The 19140-nt window shown below is 45.8% G+C and overlaps 1 protein-coding gene across 4 annotated transcripts in view; it reads right to left on the bottom strand.

The window, feature by feature from the left end:
• The window catches only part of LOC111153501 (SWI/SNF related, matrix associated, actin dependent regulator of chromatin, subfamily a, member 2), a 178109-nt gene that overhangs the window by 144224 nt on the left and 14745 nt on the right, over positions 1-19140 (bottom strand). For all 4 annotated transcript variants that reach the window (XM_022512561.1, XM_022512558.1, XM_022512559.1 and 1 more), the window contains exons 3-5: positions 17880-18009; positions 11618-11989; positions 4322-4577 (exon numbers count right to left, since the gene is read on the bottom strand). In XM_022512561.1, coding sequence (XP_022368269.1) covers positions 4322-4577; positions 11618-11989; positions 17880-18009 — 758 coding nt within the window. The remainder of the gene's footprint in view (positions 1-4321; positions 4578-11617; positions 11990-17879; positions 18010-19140) is intronic.

A 19140-nucleotide genomic window follows, 5' to 3' on the forward strand; every position in this document is an offset into this window, starting at 1 on the left:
CTGAAACGTCTGCTTCTCCAAAGGGCCTAGTGATTTGTCAGTGAATCTCAGCTTCCCAAGCACAAAAGAATCTTTCTTTTACGAAAGGGAGGCAAGAAGTGCAAAGTGCGAACATTTAAACTGCAGAATAGGGAAGGGAGATTCCAGAGTAAAATTACATGCATTTGGTTCAGCATGGGGTGGGTGGGAGCGAGGGTACAGGAGGGGCTCCTTTAATGTAGGAAATTTTCTCTCCTTGCGGTGGTTGTTGTCATTGTTAATAGAAATCTTCATTTTAAATAATGCTCCTCTCCAGACAATTTCGTCTCCCCATCCATGGGATCCAGCAGGTAGTCCGATAAAGAGATTTGAGATTCTAAACTTCCAGATACAACAACACAAGCAATACTGCTAACTGCAGGAGACTCATTTAGTGTCCTCACGAGCACAGAAAATTGAAACAGAATTAGGTCACTCAGGTTTTTCATACAGATTGGACAGTAAATCAGGAGGGGTTACTGTTCCCGCAAGAAAAAGAGTTCCATTAGAGGTAACAGAATATTTGCTCAGGTCTAGAGGAGAAGTTTATGATTCCTGTAGGAGAGTTATTTGAACAGAAAATGACACTGGTACATTTTGTTCCTTCAAGAAGCTGAGTGACACTTAATAAAAAAAAAAAAAAGAGAGGGAGAAGGAGACTGACTTTTTGTAACTCTGCTGATAAAACGGCCCTTGGTAATTTTCGGGAAGGAATTTCAGGGCTGCACTGGGGGAGCTGGGGAAGGACAGAAGGCAGGCTAAGCAGACGAGGCTTGCTTCCTGAAGCAAGGTGTGCCACCGTGTCCACACTAAATCCAGAGGTGATCCCGGAGAGGCCTGGCCTGATGCGACCGGGCTCTTCTCGGATAACTCGTTGGAATGACAAGTGCACCTTCCATGCAAACATCTGTAGAACTCGTCTGCGTCCTGATGTGACAACCCTGAGCCCTTCTGCCCAAATGCCTACCTCAAAGTGGAAGAACAGAAGTCAGGTATACTGACAGGGCAAGGAAAGTGTGCCAGAAAGGCCGGGAAAAAAAAAAAAAAACTGGAAATATCTCTCTGACACTTACTACAGGAAAAGGCAGTCCATTCCATCATTAAGAGAAAGATGGTCAAGAAGAAAAGGATCCAATTTAAATGGGAACAAAATGTTTTAATGGCAGAGCTTGTACGGATCTGAGGCAAAGTGTGCACAGGCAGAAACTTATTTACGCTCTTGCCGCGTGAAGAAGGTCAATTTGTCAAGATTCTGATTTTATGATGAACAAGAGAAACAGCCAAATGACTTAAAAGTTAGAAAGAAATCTGAGATTCTGACAAGTTCCCTTCAATTTTCGTAGATGAGGTAAGTGATATTACAACGGTCAAAGACATGAACATCTGTTAGAGTTTCTGACAGATGATTTTTGCTCCAACCAAGTTCATAAAATTAAAGAAGAGGGTTTTTTTCCCCTTAGACCTTGCTCAAATACTCAATCAGAAGATAAAAAAAACATCGGACCCCCCCCCATTACTGGTGCTAAAGATGAGTGAGCCGCTCTCTCAACAAGGGGCAAGAGTTCCTCCAATGTCTCTCACAAGAGCCCACAGCACTTGATCAAACCCTTTCTAAAGGAGAAATGTAATTAATTTCTGCCACTGAACAATTCATCTCCATACAGAGAAGTCAGCTCTCGCCCCTTTGACCGAGGAAGATAAAAGATACACTGCAAGGCTGCCCATGCAAACCTGTACCTCTTCTCAAGATGGCCTCAGGAAAGTTCAAGTCCAAAGACCCCACCAGGTTTGCAGACCCAGGGTTGCCAGAGCGATGGTTTCGGAAGCCATGTGGCTTTACAGAAGAGGAGACGTTTATCAAGCAATGATAATAATATGACAATAGTCATTACCCCATATTGTGCAGGGCTTATCATTTAAAAGATACTGACACCTGTATTTTTTTTTTTTTTCTTATTGGCATGGGACCAGAGGACGAAAACGTTTCCACCCTGGAACAGGCTACACCGAACCACCCAAAGTCCTGTATACTTTGGGACGTCTTCCATTAAGATCGCTTCTAAAAAAGGGGCTAAAATGGGCTCATGACTAGAAAGGCCTGCAAATTAAAGTTCTGGTAAAAACAATAAAGAAAACTGAGGACTCAGTAAAACACATACACACCCATGACACAGGCTGAGTAAGGAAAAAAAAAGTCCAGATGTGTTTCTAGGTATAGAGAGTGTCTGTTCTGAATGTCGTTTGCATGACAGACAACAGTCCTGGTAGCTTCGCATGTTCAAGGAAGGGAAAAAAAATGCTAGCTCTTAGGAAGTCAGGATTTTAGAGTAACTAAACAATACCTCCTTGATTCCATTTACTGTCTTTTTGAAAAATACCTATGGGGCTACATGGGAGGCTCAGTCGGTTAGGCAGCCGACTCTTGATTTTGGCTCAGGTCACGAGCTCAGGGTCATGTGTTCGAGTACCGCATCCCACGGGGCTCTGCTACCCCCCTCCCTCGACCCCTTCTCAGCTTGCCAGTGTATGCGCTGTCTTAAATAAACAAATCTTTTAAAAGAAATACTTTTGACTTTTTTAACTTAGTAACAGCATACAGGACCACGTATTAAAAAAAGTTCTCCTACCCCAAATGAGAATACAGGGCTAACATTTGACTTCGTACCACACAGTGATCTGCGTAGCAACATTGCAATCCCAACAGACTGATGGGTATCTAACTCTCCAGGGGTACCTGAAACTCGGGAAACAGCAACATGAAAGCTCTTCCTTGAGGATTAGTACTAGGAATGAGAGCAGAGCTCTACTCTTCATCCAAAAAGCTAAGTGCATTTAATGGCAAGTCACTGTGATTTCTTCCTCAGAGTCACACTCAAAGCTGGCAAGTTAGTATTTTAATCTAATAACAAGTCATGCGTTTTTCAATAAAGACGCAGATAATGTCTTTCAAGGGAGCCTGGATGTTATTCACTAACATTCCCTAGGACTTCTAAACTTCAGTTTTCTTTTGACTGAAATAATAATCAGGAAACTATAATAGCTGGTATGTCCTCAAAATCTTTGTATCGTTTAGTCTCCCCCCCATAAGAGGTACTGCAACACTCTCTTTTAACACAGAAGGAAACTGAGTCACAGAGAAGAAATGTCACTTGGGGTGCCCGGGTGGCTCAGTTGGTTAAGGGTCTGACTCTTGATTTCAGCTCAGGTCATGATCTCAGGGTGATGGGACTGAGCCCCATGTCAGGCTCCACACTCAGTGGGGAGTCTGCTTGGGATTCTCTCTCCCTCTCCCTCTAAGCCTCCACCCCACTCACATACGCTCTCTCCCTCTCTCTCTCTCAAGTAAATAAATAAATAAAATCTTAAAAAGAAAAAAAAAGGAGAGAGAGAGAGAGAGAGATTAACTTGACCAAGGTAACACAGCTGGTAAGTGACAGAGCCCGCATGACTGGCCAACTCCAGAGACAGTGATCTTAACCTTGTTTTATCTTCACTCCTTACTCACGGACTCTCTTTTTGGTTAACATTAACCACTTATTTATATGAAGGGCCTGCTAGCTCCAGTTTGTCCACAGTCCGTTTTTATAAATAAAGTTTTATTGGAACACGGCCAGTTCCATTGTCTGTGGACGCTCTCTCAGTAAGGGCAGAGCTGAGGGACCTTAGCTATGGGCCTGCAAAGGGTAAAATGTTTACCATCAGGCCTTTTACAGAAAAGGTTTGCCAACCATGGATGAGGACGAATGTGTCAGGTCAGGTAAGAATCAAGTTTCTGGAATAAGAGATTAAATACAGACTCTGTGCGAAGGCAGCTTACCCCTAAGGCTGGAGCGAGCAGGAGAGCCACAAATGCACGCATTACAATGAAGACCCCACTCAGTAGCTCTAGTAGCATGAGATGCGTCATGACCCTGGAGGTCCGGCTGGCAGGGCACACGTAAGGCGCGGCCAGCTCAGAGTCATTTGCAGGGTAAAATGACAAGCCACAACAAGGCCCCGCTTGGGCTAAGAGTGAGAAGACGCCCTTCTTGGATCCACAAGCTCTTGGGGCTGGGCTTCGGGCTTCACCTCCCTGGCGTCCAGCACGGTGCCTGGCATGTCACAGGGGGTGATGACCATTTTCTAACTCTGTGGCGGAAAATCACAGTCCTGTCCACTCCCATCACCCCAGTGGCAAACAAACTTGGGGTCCAGCCTGGGCCTTGTCCCACAGGGCAGGGCGACCCCCCACCTCCCCCCCGGGCTTCGTGGTGTTCAGGAGGACACTGTGGCCAGCCGCCGCCTGGGGCCGGGGTGCGGGTACCTGTACTCGCGCTCCTGCAGGATCTCCACCGGGTCCAGGCCTTGCGGTTTCTGGATGGGGCTGATGCGGCTCTGCTTCTGCTGCAGCTGCAGGACGGGCGAGGGCTGCCCCGGGGCCGGCTGCGGCACGGAGGGCCCCGGCACGGCGGCCGCGGGCGTCTGCGCGGCGGCGGGGGGCGCGGGCGAGGGCCGGCCGCTGGGCGCGGGCACCGGCAGCTTCTGCGGGGTGCTCGGGCCGCTCAGCTCCGGCCCCGGGCCTGCGGGACAAGAGCGACATGGGCAGCTCGGGCGGGCCGGCGCCCTGCGGCCACCCCTGGCCTGCCCGCCGGCCCCCCGCCTCGGGGGACCACTGAACGTCTCCAGACAAGGGAGGAGGAGGGGAGGAAAGGAGATGGGGAAGGGGGGAGGTGGGGGGGGGAAGTCAATGAGAAGAGCCTGGCATCTATTCTCAGAGCGCGGTGGCATTCAGTGATATACGCCGGGGAAATGGTCCAAAGACGACGCAATTCGTACATACATTAAAGAAACGGATGGTCAGCGTTTAATGTAGCTCTAGAGTAGACTGTTGGGTTTTTTGTTTTGGTTTTTTTAAGGATTGCAGGTGCATTCAAGAGCTCAGGAAGTAAGGGAGTCACGCAGCAGTCACACGCAATCTGGGTGCGGTCCTAAAATCACATCCTGCAAACTGCACCTTGTGGGTCTTGAGACAGACCCTTAGCCTAAGCTGGGGTTTCCAAATACAGCCAGCAGCTCGGCCAGCCCTCCCCTGCGAACCAAAAGGGGCACACGTTTTCCCTTAATGACCTAAAAGGCACATTTCAGGCTTAATCAGTGCATCTCAGGAACTGAAGGTTTGTGTGTGTGTGTGTGTGTGTGTGTGTGTGTGTGTGTGTGTGTGTGTGTGTGTGTGTGTGTGTGTTTTTAAACCACATATAAGAAAATGTTTCTGAAAACATTCAGTGTGTGTGTGGGTGGGTGGGGGGGCAAATCCACTCATTCCACCTATAAAAACTAGCAAATATTAAGATTCAGGAGAGCATTTTTTTTCTCATGCTAACAGAATAAAGGGATATGCAATCAAGCTTATCAAAATGTACTTAATAAGTTAATGTAATGCAATTTTCCACATTAAACTTCAGGAGTTCAAATTGATTGCTAGGTATGGACTGAAAATAAGAAGTGTTCTGTCTCTCTTCATAGTTAAATTTTTACTTCAAAATTATAAATAAGATTAGTGATGCTACCAGATGAATTAGGAAATGAAAAAAAAATCTCACTAAGCTGTTAAAACCTCTGAGAGGCATTCTCCCAAGCATTTTCTATATCTTCTCTAAGAAAAGTTAAAACTATTAAACGGTAATAAAATAATAGTCTGTATACTTCAGAGCGCCTTAATAATTAACCATACAAAGACGTACATTATGAAAAATTAGACACATTTATTCAATTTCCAGCAAACACCATTCAGAAATGGGCTTAAATGACAATGCAAGGAGAGTATAAGCAAACATTTTGACAGGAGGAATGTGAGGAATTAGAACAAACTGCTTAGGAAACTGTACACGTGTGTGTGTGTGTGTATGTGTGTGTGTGTGTGTGTGTGTGTGCATGGTACTAATGTGTTTTTCACCTTCCTTGTGAAATTAGGTAAACTTTCCAAAACACGTGCAGCTACATAATCCTGAGGTAGCCCTGGGTCCAGTGGGGGATGAAAAACTCTTATGGGAAAAAAAATACATTTTTAAAAATTTTCTATTTTAGGCATCGTAGATGTACTGTCGTAATAAAGAGATTCTTTTCAGCTAAATACTTTCTGATTTTTTTTTTTCTGAATGGGAAGTCTTTTACATAATGCATCGCGTTTCATAATATTTTATATTTAGAAGTTTCTTTCATCCGTATATAAGAAACCGATTTCTACACATTAAATCTCAGGGTTGTTAAGCATTGGAATGAGTTATGGAGGGATGTTCTAGAATATGTTTTCCCTAGAGGTCTTTAAAACAGGGTAGATTTTTCATCTGGTTTACTTTAGGTGTGATCCAGCCAAAAAGAGAGGAGTCAGATTTCTAACAGGTTGATTCTCTGTGATTCTATAAATCTCCTTAATAAACTCAAGAAACTGGTAGAATTAAATATATATCAAGACTTGGTATAAGCATACTAAAACCCACTCACTGAGCCCCCTAAAAACACCACCATCTTTAATAAAGAAAATGCGGGTCTTGCTGATACGATATTATCATAATAATTACTGTGTGTTCAGTTCTACGAGTATTTTCCTCCTTTCAAAGTTTAAATAATTCATCAACAAAAGCCAGAACAGGGGACTGGTATTACACATTCCACCTGGTTCCAGAACTTTCTTCGTTAGCTTTCTTGCCTATAATTACCTACGCAGAAGCCTCTGATGATTCCTTGAGGTATATTCAAGTCTGTATTTTTAAAGCCACATTTCATCAAAGGAAGGTATCTGAACCATGTCTGATACCCCTAGTTCCAGTCCTAGTCATTTTTAGCATATGACTCAAGACAAGATCTAATACACACAATAATTCGACTTTCTGAATCCATTAAAGACAAAGACATTCTTAGCCAGCTGACCGACCCTTCAAATGGAGAAGCAGAGAGACAGAGACCCAAACATGAACTTCCATATTCAAATATCCCAATTCAAAAAGTCCCACAACTTGCTGTGAACGAGCCTGAGCTAGTCCCTTAACCCCGTGAGGCTCAGTCTCCCCATCCACAGAATGGGGTAGTAACCTCACCCCCTAGGATGGGAGTGAGGACTCAGTGAGATCGAGTAGCCACGTGCTCCAAGCCTCCACTCTGGTCATTTTTAATACTAGCAAGGCCACGAAGGTTAAGTCTAATTCAGTTACTTAGCTTTATAGAGAAACCCCATGGCAAAGGCAAGGCTTTTAGGGAAGCTTGGTACCGTGCTGGCTGGCAGCGTTGGGAGTACACTCTCCTACAGCAAACTTCAGGATGTTTCTGTGGCTCAAGACGACTTGGCACAAACACTCAGATAAGTCGGCTTGCCACCTGCTTCCTGCTGAGCTCCTATCAAGAGCCACTTACAAGCAAATTCCTTTCCCGACTAAACACCGCGAGTTCATATACTGCGTGGGGCTATTTTTTCCTCCCTCCCAACAGATTACATAAAAACTCCTACTTACAGAGCCCAGGGAAGCGAGGGCAGCTTGCCGCAGATGGACATGCCCAGAATGTAACTGCCTGTTCCTTGGGTTTCTTGCTTGTCCCTCAGGCCGCTTAGAGCCGAGGTGCCTGGCTGGGTTGGCTCTCTATCGACAGAAGCCATCCCTGCTACCGACACCCACGGTCTGCTAAATGATCAGACCACTTCCAGGGATCTTCACACGTAAGACAAATTACATTCCTTAGCTTATCTCCTATCCACCCCCCTCCCAACATAAACAATTTAGGCTCAATTGTCAGAGCTTCCAAATGTGGCTGTTTTCCCCTCAGTCCTCACCTTGGAAATCAAGGCAGAGGTATGTCCAGACACCCCTGAGAGTGACCCCATGCAGCTAAGGTGGGCAGGGGGCATCTTTCTCAGATGCATCCCTCTGCCTGATTTTAAGAAACAGGAAAACAAACTTATTAAAACACTGGAGTCTGACATGTACAGAATTTCTGTGCATTCAGGGCTCACACTGTCTTCCTAGCACACTAGGATCCTCATTCAATATTCTGTGCCTTAAATAAGGATTTAAGTGGTTTCCATGGGTTGAAAAAAATAAATGTAATGAAGTGTATTTAAATTGAACGTACCTAGATATTTTAGGTACCCAAAAAGAGTGGGGGTGGGAGGGGCAGGGAGCAGGAGAGACAAGCACTGAGAAAAATTAGCAATGAAACGTTTACTTTCTACCATGAGATCTTCCCCACCCCAAACCAACCCCCCCAAAAACAAACAACAACAAAAAACCAAAAAACCAAAAAAAAAAAAAACCCTGAAAAACCCAAAGTTATACAGTTCTTATTTTTAATTTTGCTTTAGTCTCCATAGAAGAAAAAAATGAATCAAAGTGTAAAATAAAAGATGATGGCTTAGATGTGCACGGAGCCCACAGCAGGTAAGGATTTAGAATTGTTTAAATTTAAGAAGAATTATTTGTTCAGTGTGCAACTCCTGCAGTCAACCCATAATTCTCCAGTCATGGCCTCTGAGGATATGGGTCACTTAGGGTGAGCAGGTTTGAGGCAGACCACTCCAGCCAAAGAGATTCTCCCAAACACAAGTAACACTACAAAGCTGGACAAAAGAAACATGGAATATACTGCCAGATAAATGGACATCCTTAAACTTATTTTTTCCCCTGATATATTAGTAGAGGTATTAATACACAATGATACTTTTTTTTAAAATTAAGGAGGGATGGAGATAAGTAATAACAAATTAAAAAATATTAACTCTAAAAATAAAATATGCTTTGCCTTATTTTGACTTGCCCTAAATGCCAACCCCCCGCCAAAAGTCTGTCAAGTAATGATGTCATCTGACTCTAAAAGCTGAGATTTGGGGACAAGTTGTACAACACTTTGCGGTGTAGCTGCCTTCCTAGTGGCAGGAATGGGTCTGCTCTGTTGGCAGGAGCGAGCTCCTTCCAGCTTTGTCCACAGCCTCCTTGCCCACTCTGGCATAAAACACTATCTGCCCAAGTACCTTCCTTCCTAATGAAGCCTGACCGCCAGAAATACAAGAGACAGAGCACTGAGTAACACAACGGATTCCTCCTGACGACAAAGGCCTAGTGAGCAAAGACGAAGCATCAGAGATGGGTAATGTCTGATCCAGAAAACACACTCGGGATTGTGCTTACTGGGACTGAAGTAGCCGTTAGGTACAGCCTCCAGACAACGGAAACTTGATCCCCTAAGTTTTACTACTTTAATCGGTCTCCTTATTCGAACTTTGGGTGAAAAGGTTTCTGAAATGAACCCTTCAGCTTCCTGCCTTCTTAAAGGGTACTCTGGCCTCTTTTCCTGCTGTGCACGGGTCATTTTAAAAAACACTCATGTCTGGGACGCCTGGGTGGCTCAGTCGGTTAAGCATCTGCCTTGGGCTCAGGTGATGATCTCAGGGTCCTGGGATCGAGTCTCATATCGGGCTCCTTGCTCAGCAGGGGGTCTGTTTCTCCCTCTGCCCTTCACCCTGCTTGTGCTCTCTCTCTCTCTCTCTCGAATAAAATCTTAAAAAAAAAATAAAAAAGTAACAATGCTCGTGGAGGTCTGTGATGACACCCCAGGCCACGCTTCAATGCACAGTGAAGGACGCCTATAGGACATGGTCCCACACCACTAGCGCCTGGGAGGTACTGGCTTTGCTTCTCCCTCCTCCAACTACCAACTCTCTGGTGGTTCTAGAGGAAACTACTGCAATGTGGCATGTCAAGAGTCCTAATTTCGCTGCCCTTGTGTCTGGAGAACCAGTAGACAGCCTCTAGGTAAGGAGCGGAGATCCTTTTCCTTTTGGGACACCCATGAGGAAAACAGCTGCTGTCTTTGGCTCCCGGTTTAGGACACGTTCTTTCCCGGCCATGCATGAGCACCTCTGTGATGAAGGAGTCAGGGCAGGGGTAAGGGCACAGGCTCTGGGGCAGACCGCTAGCATGGGCGTCCCGACTCTCCATGTTCTACCTGGGTCCCACACGCAGAACATTCGAGCTGAGCACAACGCACAAGGCAGGCCCATGGGGGCTTAGGAAGCACAGGCTACACACCCAGAGACATGCGTGTACTTTTTCTTTCCCTCTGGCTGCCTTCCCAAGAGCTGGAGTTAGGCTGTTCTGAACCCTTTAAACACAACAGGTGTCCACACTCCCATTTTCGGCCTGGCTTTCCTCAGTCCCACAGGGTCCTCCACCTGCCAGAGCACCACGGTCCCTACACAGAAGTCTGGAGCAGACGCGATCCTCTCCTGCTCCTGAAAACTCCTTAAAAACCCATTCCTAAGGCTACATCTGCAATTAACAAGGTGAGTTAATCCTTCCGGTAGGCCAACTCTTGGAGCCTCCCCCACCAGAAAAGAAACATTTGCAAACCCAGAAGGTAGACGATAACCGAAAGATAATACTACTACTAATCTGAACTCCTCTCCACTGCCTAAGTCCCCAAGCTTAGACAAAGTACCAATGTCCCAGACGAATCGTTGGCAGTGATCGGCACGTCCTGGCTTGCCCCAGGGAGAGGGAAGCATTCACAGAACAGGGTGTCAACGTTGAGGAAGACCCCGGGATTCCAAACTCTACTTAGGACAGAACCATCAACTCTTCGTTTATCTGGTGGTTAACAGAAACCTTGCCAGAGAAAACAAAGTTCGTGGAAGCTCGTCGCACAGCCCCCCGCACCTCTGAATTCTAGTGGCGGGGTCCAGCCAGACCGTCAGAAGGCCACGCAAAGGACTGGCTCGTCTCCACCCGTTACGTCCTATCACAGCCTGGGGTCTGATGCCAGGGACTATAGAAGAAAGAGGCCGCATGGATTCTGTCACTCTGTTTATTAGCAACAAATCTTATCGATGCCTCTATCATGCAGTGTCTCTTACAACAACAATAACAATACCAATAATTAAAAAAAAAAAAAATCCCACCTGGAAAATCTACCTTATAGTCTCAGGCTAGAAAAGGCTCTGCGTTCCTCTGAGCAACGGGTAAGCCGCCTGCTCCCGCATGGTGAGGCTTTGATAGCAGACCCTGGGTCTCCTCTCCTGGCTGCCAGGAAGCCGCAGTCCTCTCTCGAGCTCCAGGGCAGCAACCGTGAGCTCTGGGGGGGGCCCTCCACGCCCCTGACCTCCCTGACCCTGACTTCTTGCTATTTCCCTCTGTTTCTGATTTCCTACTTGATGATGACTTTACCGCAGGTTTGCTCTGCGGAGGTCTCCCTAAATGCTCTTCACCACACCAAGGGGCGGAGAGGAATAAATCAACACCCACAGCGTGGCTCGAGGAGAGCTGAGTCTAGGGGCACCTTCTGGCCCTGGGAACGCTCTAGGGGCCTGGATCTTAACCTGGGCCGGGTGGCCGGGCTCCCGACCAGACCAACCTTGAACCTCTTGAAAGAGAATGCAGAATCGCCGGGGACACGGCTTCCTTCCCAGGAGCCCTGCGGGGCAGGAGCCCAGGAATCCAGCTACGGAAGCCACACAAGGGTACAACAAAAGGCTAAGCCAGAACAGGGCCGAGAGCAGCCCAGCGCCTCTGCGCCCTCAGCAGTCCTCCTTAGCCGAGCTGGACCGTCGCGTTACTCATTTGGTTGCACATTAACCTACCAGAGGGTCTGTTGTAGTTAACAAGGGCCTGCTGCTGCGGCTGCTGGGCCGGCGGCTGGGGTTGCGGGGGCTGCGGCTGCTGCATGCCGGGCAACGTCCTCTTCCCCTGGACTGCAAGCTGCAGTGTTTCGGGGAGGGGCTGGCCCCGGGCCAGCATTTTGTAAGCTAAGATCTGCGCTCGCAGCTGATGCAGCTGGACGGGGCTGAAAGGCGAGGGACCTCTGTTGGGCTGGCTCATCGCCTGTGGATCGCCCGAGATGAGGGGCCCGGGCTGGTTCGGCGGCATCTGGGGAGGGGTCGGGCCACCTCCCGACATCGGGCTGGAGACGTGCTCTGGGGCTCCCAGCGGAGACGGGTGTGGCGACATGTAACCTAGAATAAAACAGGAAAGGAGATCACAGGCTGCCCCCAATGACCCTGGAAGCCTGGCATTCGTGGTCATTTGGATGGTTTTCTGCAATGGCGCTGCCTGCTAGAAATTTAAATATGCATCACTTAATAATTACAGAACTACGGGTGATTATCAAATTGCTCTGTACCAAATACATGCGGTGAAGATTTTCCAGTCATCACATTAAAAAGTGAAAGACACAGAGCCAAGTTTGGTAATAACGCTTTGCTGAAATCAACATACCCCAAATATCATCATTTCAAAATAAAAAATTATTAAAGACGTAGTTTAGATTTTTTTTTCGCGCTAAGTGATAACACATCTCAATTAGGACAAGCCACATTTTAAGCAAAATGATCAATAGCTACATGTGTCCTAGAAGGTACGCTACTAGTGGCTGTTGCACACATAAAGCCAAGACAGCAGGGGACAGTGTTATATGTTAAAAGTAGTTCCAACCTCCAGAACAGAACCTGGTGAGTGTGTACTATCTCGCAACGGGGAATGAAGAGCGTCTTATGGGACAGCAAATTATTACTTGGTTTATTATTGTGCACAATTATTGAGGGCCTCCACTGCCACAGGGACTACACAAGGCACTTAGTTTTCTCCCTTGAAACAGAGCCTGATGGAAGGATTGAGTGTAGGGGATTTACTTGGAAAATGTAAACACACTGGCTTGGGGGGGTGGGTAGAGACAGGTGAAGTAAGTAGGAGACAGCAGCTGCTCTGGTGGGTGCTAATTTTAGGCACAACCTCTAGGGTATGAGGTCAATGACTCACGTCTAAATTATCCTAGGGAATGAGATGGGGGTGGGGAAGAAGCTGGGGTATTTATACTCTTAGGATCATCAATCACTGCTTAGGTCACTGGTTTTACTCTAGGGATTATTAGTCCCCAGGGACTTTTCCAGGTGTGGGTAAGAGGTGCTCAAGTCCATTGGAGGCTCCACTGGAGGCAAGATGGCAGGCTGGTCAGTGGACTTCAGATGGGTGGGAGCACAGACAGGGAGGGTAAGGACAATTAAAGGGATATGAGCAGCGTACACATTATTTCTTTAATCCTCACAACAGCCCCCAAAGCTAAGTGCCGTCACCTCCATTTTTTTTTTTTAAATAAGGAAACTGAGACTCAGAGTGTCACATAATTAGGTCTTGGCAGCTTCAAGATACAAACCGAAGTCTGTCTGACTCCAATGTGTATATATTCTTTCCAGGCTCTAATATTAATTTGGTTTTATACAAACAAGTTAGAGACTTGAACGTCTCTGAAATCTTCTAGGAACCATTTACAACATCACATAAACACGAGAGTAATCTGTTTGGGCTTTAAGAGAGCTACGTGGGAAATTTAAGAATGCATTTCTTGGAGAAGAAAAGTTAAAAAAAAAAAAAAGCCTGAAGTATTTCAAGGAACTCATTTCAGGAGATGAACTATAGATCCTGGCCAACGAATTCCTAGAAAAACCTATGACTGAGCATTGCTGGCGCGAGAGCCAAGGTGAGGAGGGAACAAAGTAGCCCCTTGCATTCCTAAAGGTTGTCGTGAATTCAAACTGAGTGCTAATTAATCAAGTCATGGGTGTCCTAAGACACAATATAAAATATCAGATTCAAGGTCTTTGCCCTTTAATAAATGTACTCCAAGTCACAATTATCATAAAGGTCATCACATAGGTGTTTATTAGACATCTGCTGTGTGTTGGAACCTATGTCGGGCTTGAGCAGAAAGCTCTGGGCATCCACGTGGGATCACGGAGGCCCAAGAACATCAGACCGATGCTGAGTGGGGACTCAGCATCATCACTGGAAAGACTAGAGAAGAGAAAGGCCATAATTTTATCTCGAATCCCAGTTTGGAAAGGGAAACAAAGGTATTCAGATGCTCTAAGATGAGGGTAGGTTCTGTCTGACAAGCTGGTGAGCTGAGAAGATCCATTCAAAGCAACACCGCCCTGAGGAGAACTAGAAGTTCTACTAAGTCTCATTCCCCAAATCCCTACCTCACAATGGAGTGCAAAACCACTCAGCCACTGGGGTTCTAGTCAGCCATCTGAGGCGGCCAAGAAAATGCCCCAGAGCAGCCTGCATGACCAGCAGAAATTTAAAGCCCGGTATGTTGTCACTTATGACAGAAAACGTTTGAGTGGATCCCCAACACGCACATAACTTTGTCATTAACATTCTTCCTCCTCCATGAGGCTTATGTTCGCCCCTTAATTGTAATGCTGGTACCTGTGGGCATAATGTTTGTTCATGGTTGAAAGCACCTTCCTGACACCTTTTTGACCAACCCTCTGTTTACCATAGGGGGAGAAACCTGCTACCAAAAATCTTCCTACTGGGATTTGCATAGTTGAATGGATACCATCAGGCATTGAAATGGGTCCTATGTCTCCTGCCTTCTGGTCTCTCCTATTTCCAAGGTCATCATCTGTGGCTTCCCCAAGATCTGTCACAGGACGGCCAACATAATGGATCAAAACATCAGACAATGCAGTCGAAACTCAACTGTTGACTAAACTGCTCTGTTAAACTACGATGTATGGGAAAATGAGTCTAGAAAAGTGAGACAGTTGTATCCGGCACAACGATTAGGTTTACCTCACATTCACTGAGGAAGATGCTGAGAGTGGAATAAAAATTATTTTCTGGAATTAATCCATGCAACAAAATTTTACCTCAAATGTGACAAGAAACTGGGGATGGGAAAAAAATTTTTTTTTCCTAAGAAATACAGGGGATGTTAACAGAATCATTCTATCTCAGTATGACATTAAAAATGTGACAGTGTTTAAGCTGAAGAGATTTTTTTCCCCCTACATGACTAGCATTCCATAAAACTTCAGGAAAAACCAGAATCTAAATGATGAGACAACATAATGTATTTTAGTAATTATCTTTAGTTAAGGAAACGGGGCAAAGCAATTGCCTGAGAGAGAATAGACATTTGTCTGTGGGATGCCAGCGTTGATACCGAATCTGCTCTTTTTGAACTCTGGTTCGATTTGCTCATTCAAAAGTGGTCCCAAAAAATGTGGCAGTTTTCCATTCTAAGTCTGTGAGGGCCATTATCTCCCTGGTTTCACCTTGCCTCAAGAGAAGCCATCATGTCTCTCCTTTTAATAATCTTGAACTTATAAGTGCCAATTTTATGTGAATTTTCTCTTCTCTCTCTCTCTCTCTCTCTCTCTCTCTCACACACACACACACACACACACACCCCGACACACACGCATTGAATAATATATACTTGCCTTTGAAGGCTTTTCCTTTCCAATGGACTAAAAATAAACAATGTTATCATTGGGACCATAACGTACACGATTCAGTATTTATTGAAGGAAATGGTTTTGTTTCTCAACCGATACCGCAAAATAACCTAATACGTTGCTAGGTAGTTAAAGCTAGCAGCTTTCCGATCAATACCATACCTCTCCATACGTGTGTTTATAAAGGTTTTTTTTTTTTTTTTTTTTTACAATGGGGTCTTTAAAGATACATGCTATTACAGGGTCTATTTTCTTTTTAGATCATTACATAGAATAAGACTCTATTATACCAATACTACTTTATGCAAAAATATGCTTTTAAATAACTCATTCCCCAGCCTACAATGCACTTTACTGGTTGGCAGAAATATATTACATGCTAATTCGGATTCCATTTAGTGCAGACCCCTACATTTCCAGGTAATTACGACTTGCCGAAATTATATAAAAATTAGTATCTATTTAAAATGGTTGACTGGTGAATGCATCAGCTCACTTCTCTACCTAACTGAGCAAAATGAACAAGGTATCTATCCAGTTAAGTGCTAGATGATGTACCAAGTGTTGGAGATCCCAAGAAGGATAAAAGGAACCAAGCAGTGAGAGAAATTTTAAGATACATGAAAGTGCTCACCGAAAATTCGTGCATTTAAAGTGTTTTGTGTTGGAGGTTTCCCTCAGGCCCTACTCCTAGAGGCACCGCAAAGCCAGGAGCAGACAGAGCAGGCAGTTGGCTTTGACCATCGTGGAACATCATTCATCTACACCTCTCCGGGAGTACAAAACAGATCTTCGTTAGCTCTGGGAACACACCTGGCTCCTTAGAATTTAACTGCTAATCCTGCGAGTGTCGTCTAAACCCATTCTTAGTCCTGAACAGGTCAAGTATTTTCTTCCTATACTGCAAAAAATCCAAAGGAATCAGGCTGTCTGGCTGACGTGGTCAAAATTTGAGGCGTCATCTGCGATACTCATACCTGTTTGCCATCAAAATTTCAATCAGAGGGGCACCTGGGTGGCTCAGTGGGTTAAAGCCTCTGCCTTTGGCTCAGGTCATGATCCCAGGTTCCTGGGATAGAGGCCCGCATTGGGCTCTCTGCTCAGCAGGAAGCCTGCTTCCTCCTCTCTCTCTGCCTGCCTCTCTGCCTACTTGTGATCTCTGCCTGTCAAATAAATAAATAAAATCTTAAAAAAAAATTTCAATCAGAGGCTGGGATATCCAAAACCTGCTTGACTATGAATGAAGATATACTCCTATGCCTCCATGATTTGCCCGCGCGCACACACACACGCATATTTAATTCTGAATACCTTTCTCAAAATCCTCAGTCAAAAAATCTCCCCTCAGGTGGAAGGATGGTCGATCATGAACAGAGAAAAAACCCACATATATTAAACGACAAAGGACTACCTATGACAACACATAAACCACAAACTTTGAATGCGAAGATCAACATGTTAGGGTTAACTGGTCCTTGGTTAAGGCATGCCCTTGCATGTTGAAATGACCATCCAGTGATTCTGCAAACAGGTCACACTGTACTCAAAGTCACTGTGCCTTCAACAGTGAGGAAGGAAGGCGCTGAGGAGAAGAGAAATATGTCATATATGGATTGGCCATTACTGTGGGTTGAATTATGTCTTCTACAGGGATAGGCCAAAGCCCTAACCTCTAGGACCTGTGCAGGTGACCTGATTTGGATACAGGATCCTTGCAGATGTCATCAAGTTAAGATGAGACCATACTGGATTAGGGGGGGACCCTAAGCCAATGACTGGTGTCCTTACGAGAAGAGGGGAATCTGGCCGCAGGCATAGACACTCCAAAGTTCCCATGGAGACCAAGACGGATTGGAATGAGAGATCTACAAGCCAAGGGGTGTCAAGGGTTGCTCTCAACCACCAGAAGCTAGGAAGAGGCAAAACAAAAGGTTTTTCCTGAAAGCCTTCAGAGAGAGCAGGGTCCGCGGATACCTTGATTTCAGGCTTCCAGCCTCCAGAACTGGGAGAGAATCAATTTCTGTTGTTTCATTGCCCACCGCCCCCCCGCCTCGTTTGTGGGAATTGGTTACAGCGGTCCTAGGAGACAAACACAGCCACCCACCAGCAATGACAGGTAATTCCATGGCCCGAAAAAGCCACCTGACAGTGTCTGAGCATGCAATTCAAGGGACACAGGTGGCTCATCTTACCTTCACATCTCTGCTATCATCTGGAGGCAGACCTGGTTTCTCCTTCTGGCCCTGTCGCTTACTCACTTAAGAAAACATAGCAAATTCTCGGAGATTCAGCTTTCCCATCTAGAAAATGGGGCTGACCTCATTTACCTTCAAAGATCATAATAAAGAATCCGCATCGGGTGCACAAAGTCACTTTGCAGATTGCTTGGACACAGTGGGGGCTAGTAGAATTTACAAGGACCTTGGAAATGACACTGCCCATACGAAAATCATAGTCGTGTTGGCATGGCTGAGGGGAGAAGCAGCCTGCAGGGTTCAGCCTTCCTTAGACACGTTCTTTGGAAGTCACAAGTAAAGTAACCGGTAAGACAGAAGACAGACAGTGCGGAGCCAACAGCAGGTGTGCAGCAGACACAAACCTTGGCTGTGTTGATCCATCGGACTCTGGGGAGGACCCATTCCCGGGTGAGGCGGCCGCATACCGGAACCCTTCAGGGAGCCACAGTGGATATCTTCTACAATCCCCTTGTCGTGCAGACCATCGATGGGCTGGAACATTGAAAGGACATCAGTTAGATGCCTCCGGAAGGTATAAGATTTCCATCTGGGCCTTTAAGATTTAAGACTTTTAAAGTGTTCAAAACCGTGGCATAATCATCCACTGCTCATACGACAGACATATACGTTTATACCTGTACTACCTGTACTTTCATGTATTACCCATACTTTGCAGGTGAGGATGAAAAAAAAAATAAGACTACACCAAGAGGGTCAGCAAAACTATTCATAAGTCGGAAGTTAAGGCTTTAAACAGTTGGATTTTTTTTTTAAGATTTTATTTATTTATTTGACAGAGAGAGAGAGAGATCTCAAGTAGGCAGAGAGGCAGGCGGGGGCGGGGGGAAGCAGGCTCCCCGCTGAGTAGAGAGCCCGAGGCGGGACTTGATCCCAGGACCCTTGAGATCATGACCTGAGCCAAAGGCAGCGGCCCAACCCACGGAGCCACCCAGGCACCCTAAACAGGTGGATTTTTGTGTGTGTGTGATGTCAAACACCTACAAATAAAAGTGACGTCCTGCTCACAGATGCAAGCCACTCTTCCCTACCCTCTCAAGTAAGCCCTGAAACCTGTTGTGGTTGAAGGCAGGCCAAAGTCCAAAGAAAGGCTATTTGAAATGTCTACGATGATGCTTTTTGCTTTTTTCTTTTTTTTTTTTGGTCATTTTTTTTGTTTTCATCAGTGAGGAAAGAACTACATGGAAAGTTTCAAAGTCAAAACCAGAAAGTTCCAGGCAGTCGGGAAAAGAGGAAGACCCGGGGCCGGGCGGGCTGCGGCCAGAGGAGGAAGGTATGACGGACGAACCGGCACCATAGACAGAAGATGACTTGCAAACGTTTTAAAGGCAGAGTTTGGGAAGAAAAAAGAAAAAGTCAAGATCACAGGGACTCCAAACAGGACGTGAGGCCTCGTGCCTAACAGGCACATGATAAAGAGCCATCGAGCTGACATTAATCCAATCCAGAATTGGGCAACAGAGCATGTGGGGGGGGGGTGGAGAGGGGGAGGAAAAGTCTATTCCTCCCCAAACTGGAAGAGCAATTTTCAGAACCGCCTGAAAGAAATAGTTCCAGGAGTTTATAGAAACCAAATGACTTCAAGCAAGAAAGTATGAGTGTTTG

The sequence above is a fragment of the Enhydra lutris genome, unplaced genomic scaffold (assembly GCF_002288905.1).
Source record: "Enhydra lutris kenyoni isolate GAN:26980312 unplaced genomic scaffold, ASM228890v2 scaffoldscaffold33, whole genome shotgun sequence".
NCBI classification, from domain to species: domain Eukaryota; kingdom Metazoa; phylum Chordata; class Mammalia; order Carnivora; family Mustelidae; genus Enhydra; species Enhydra lutris.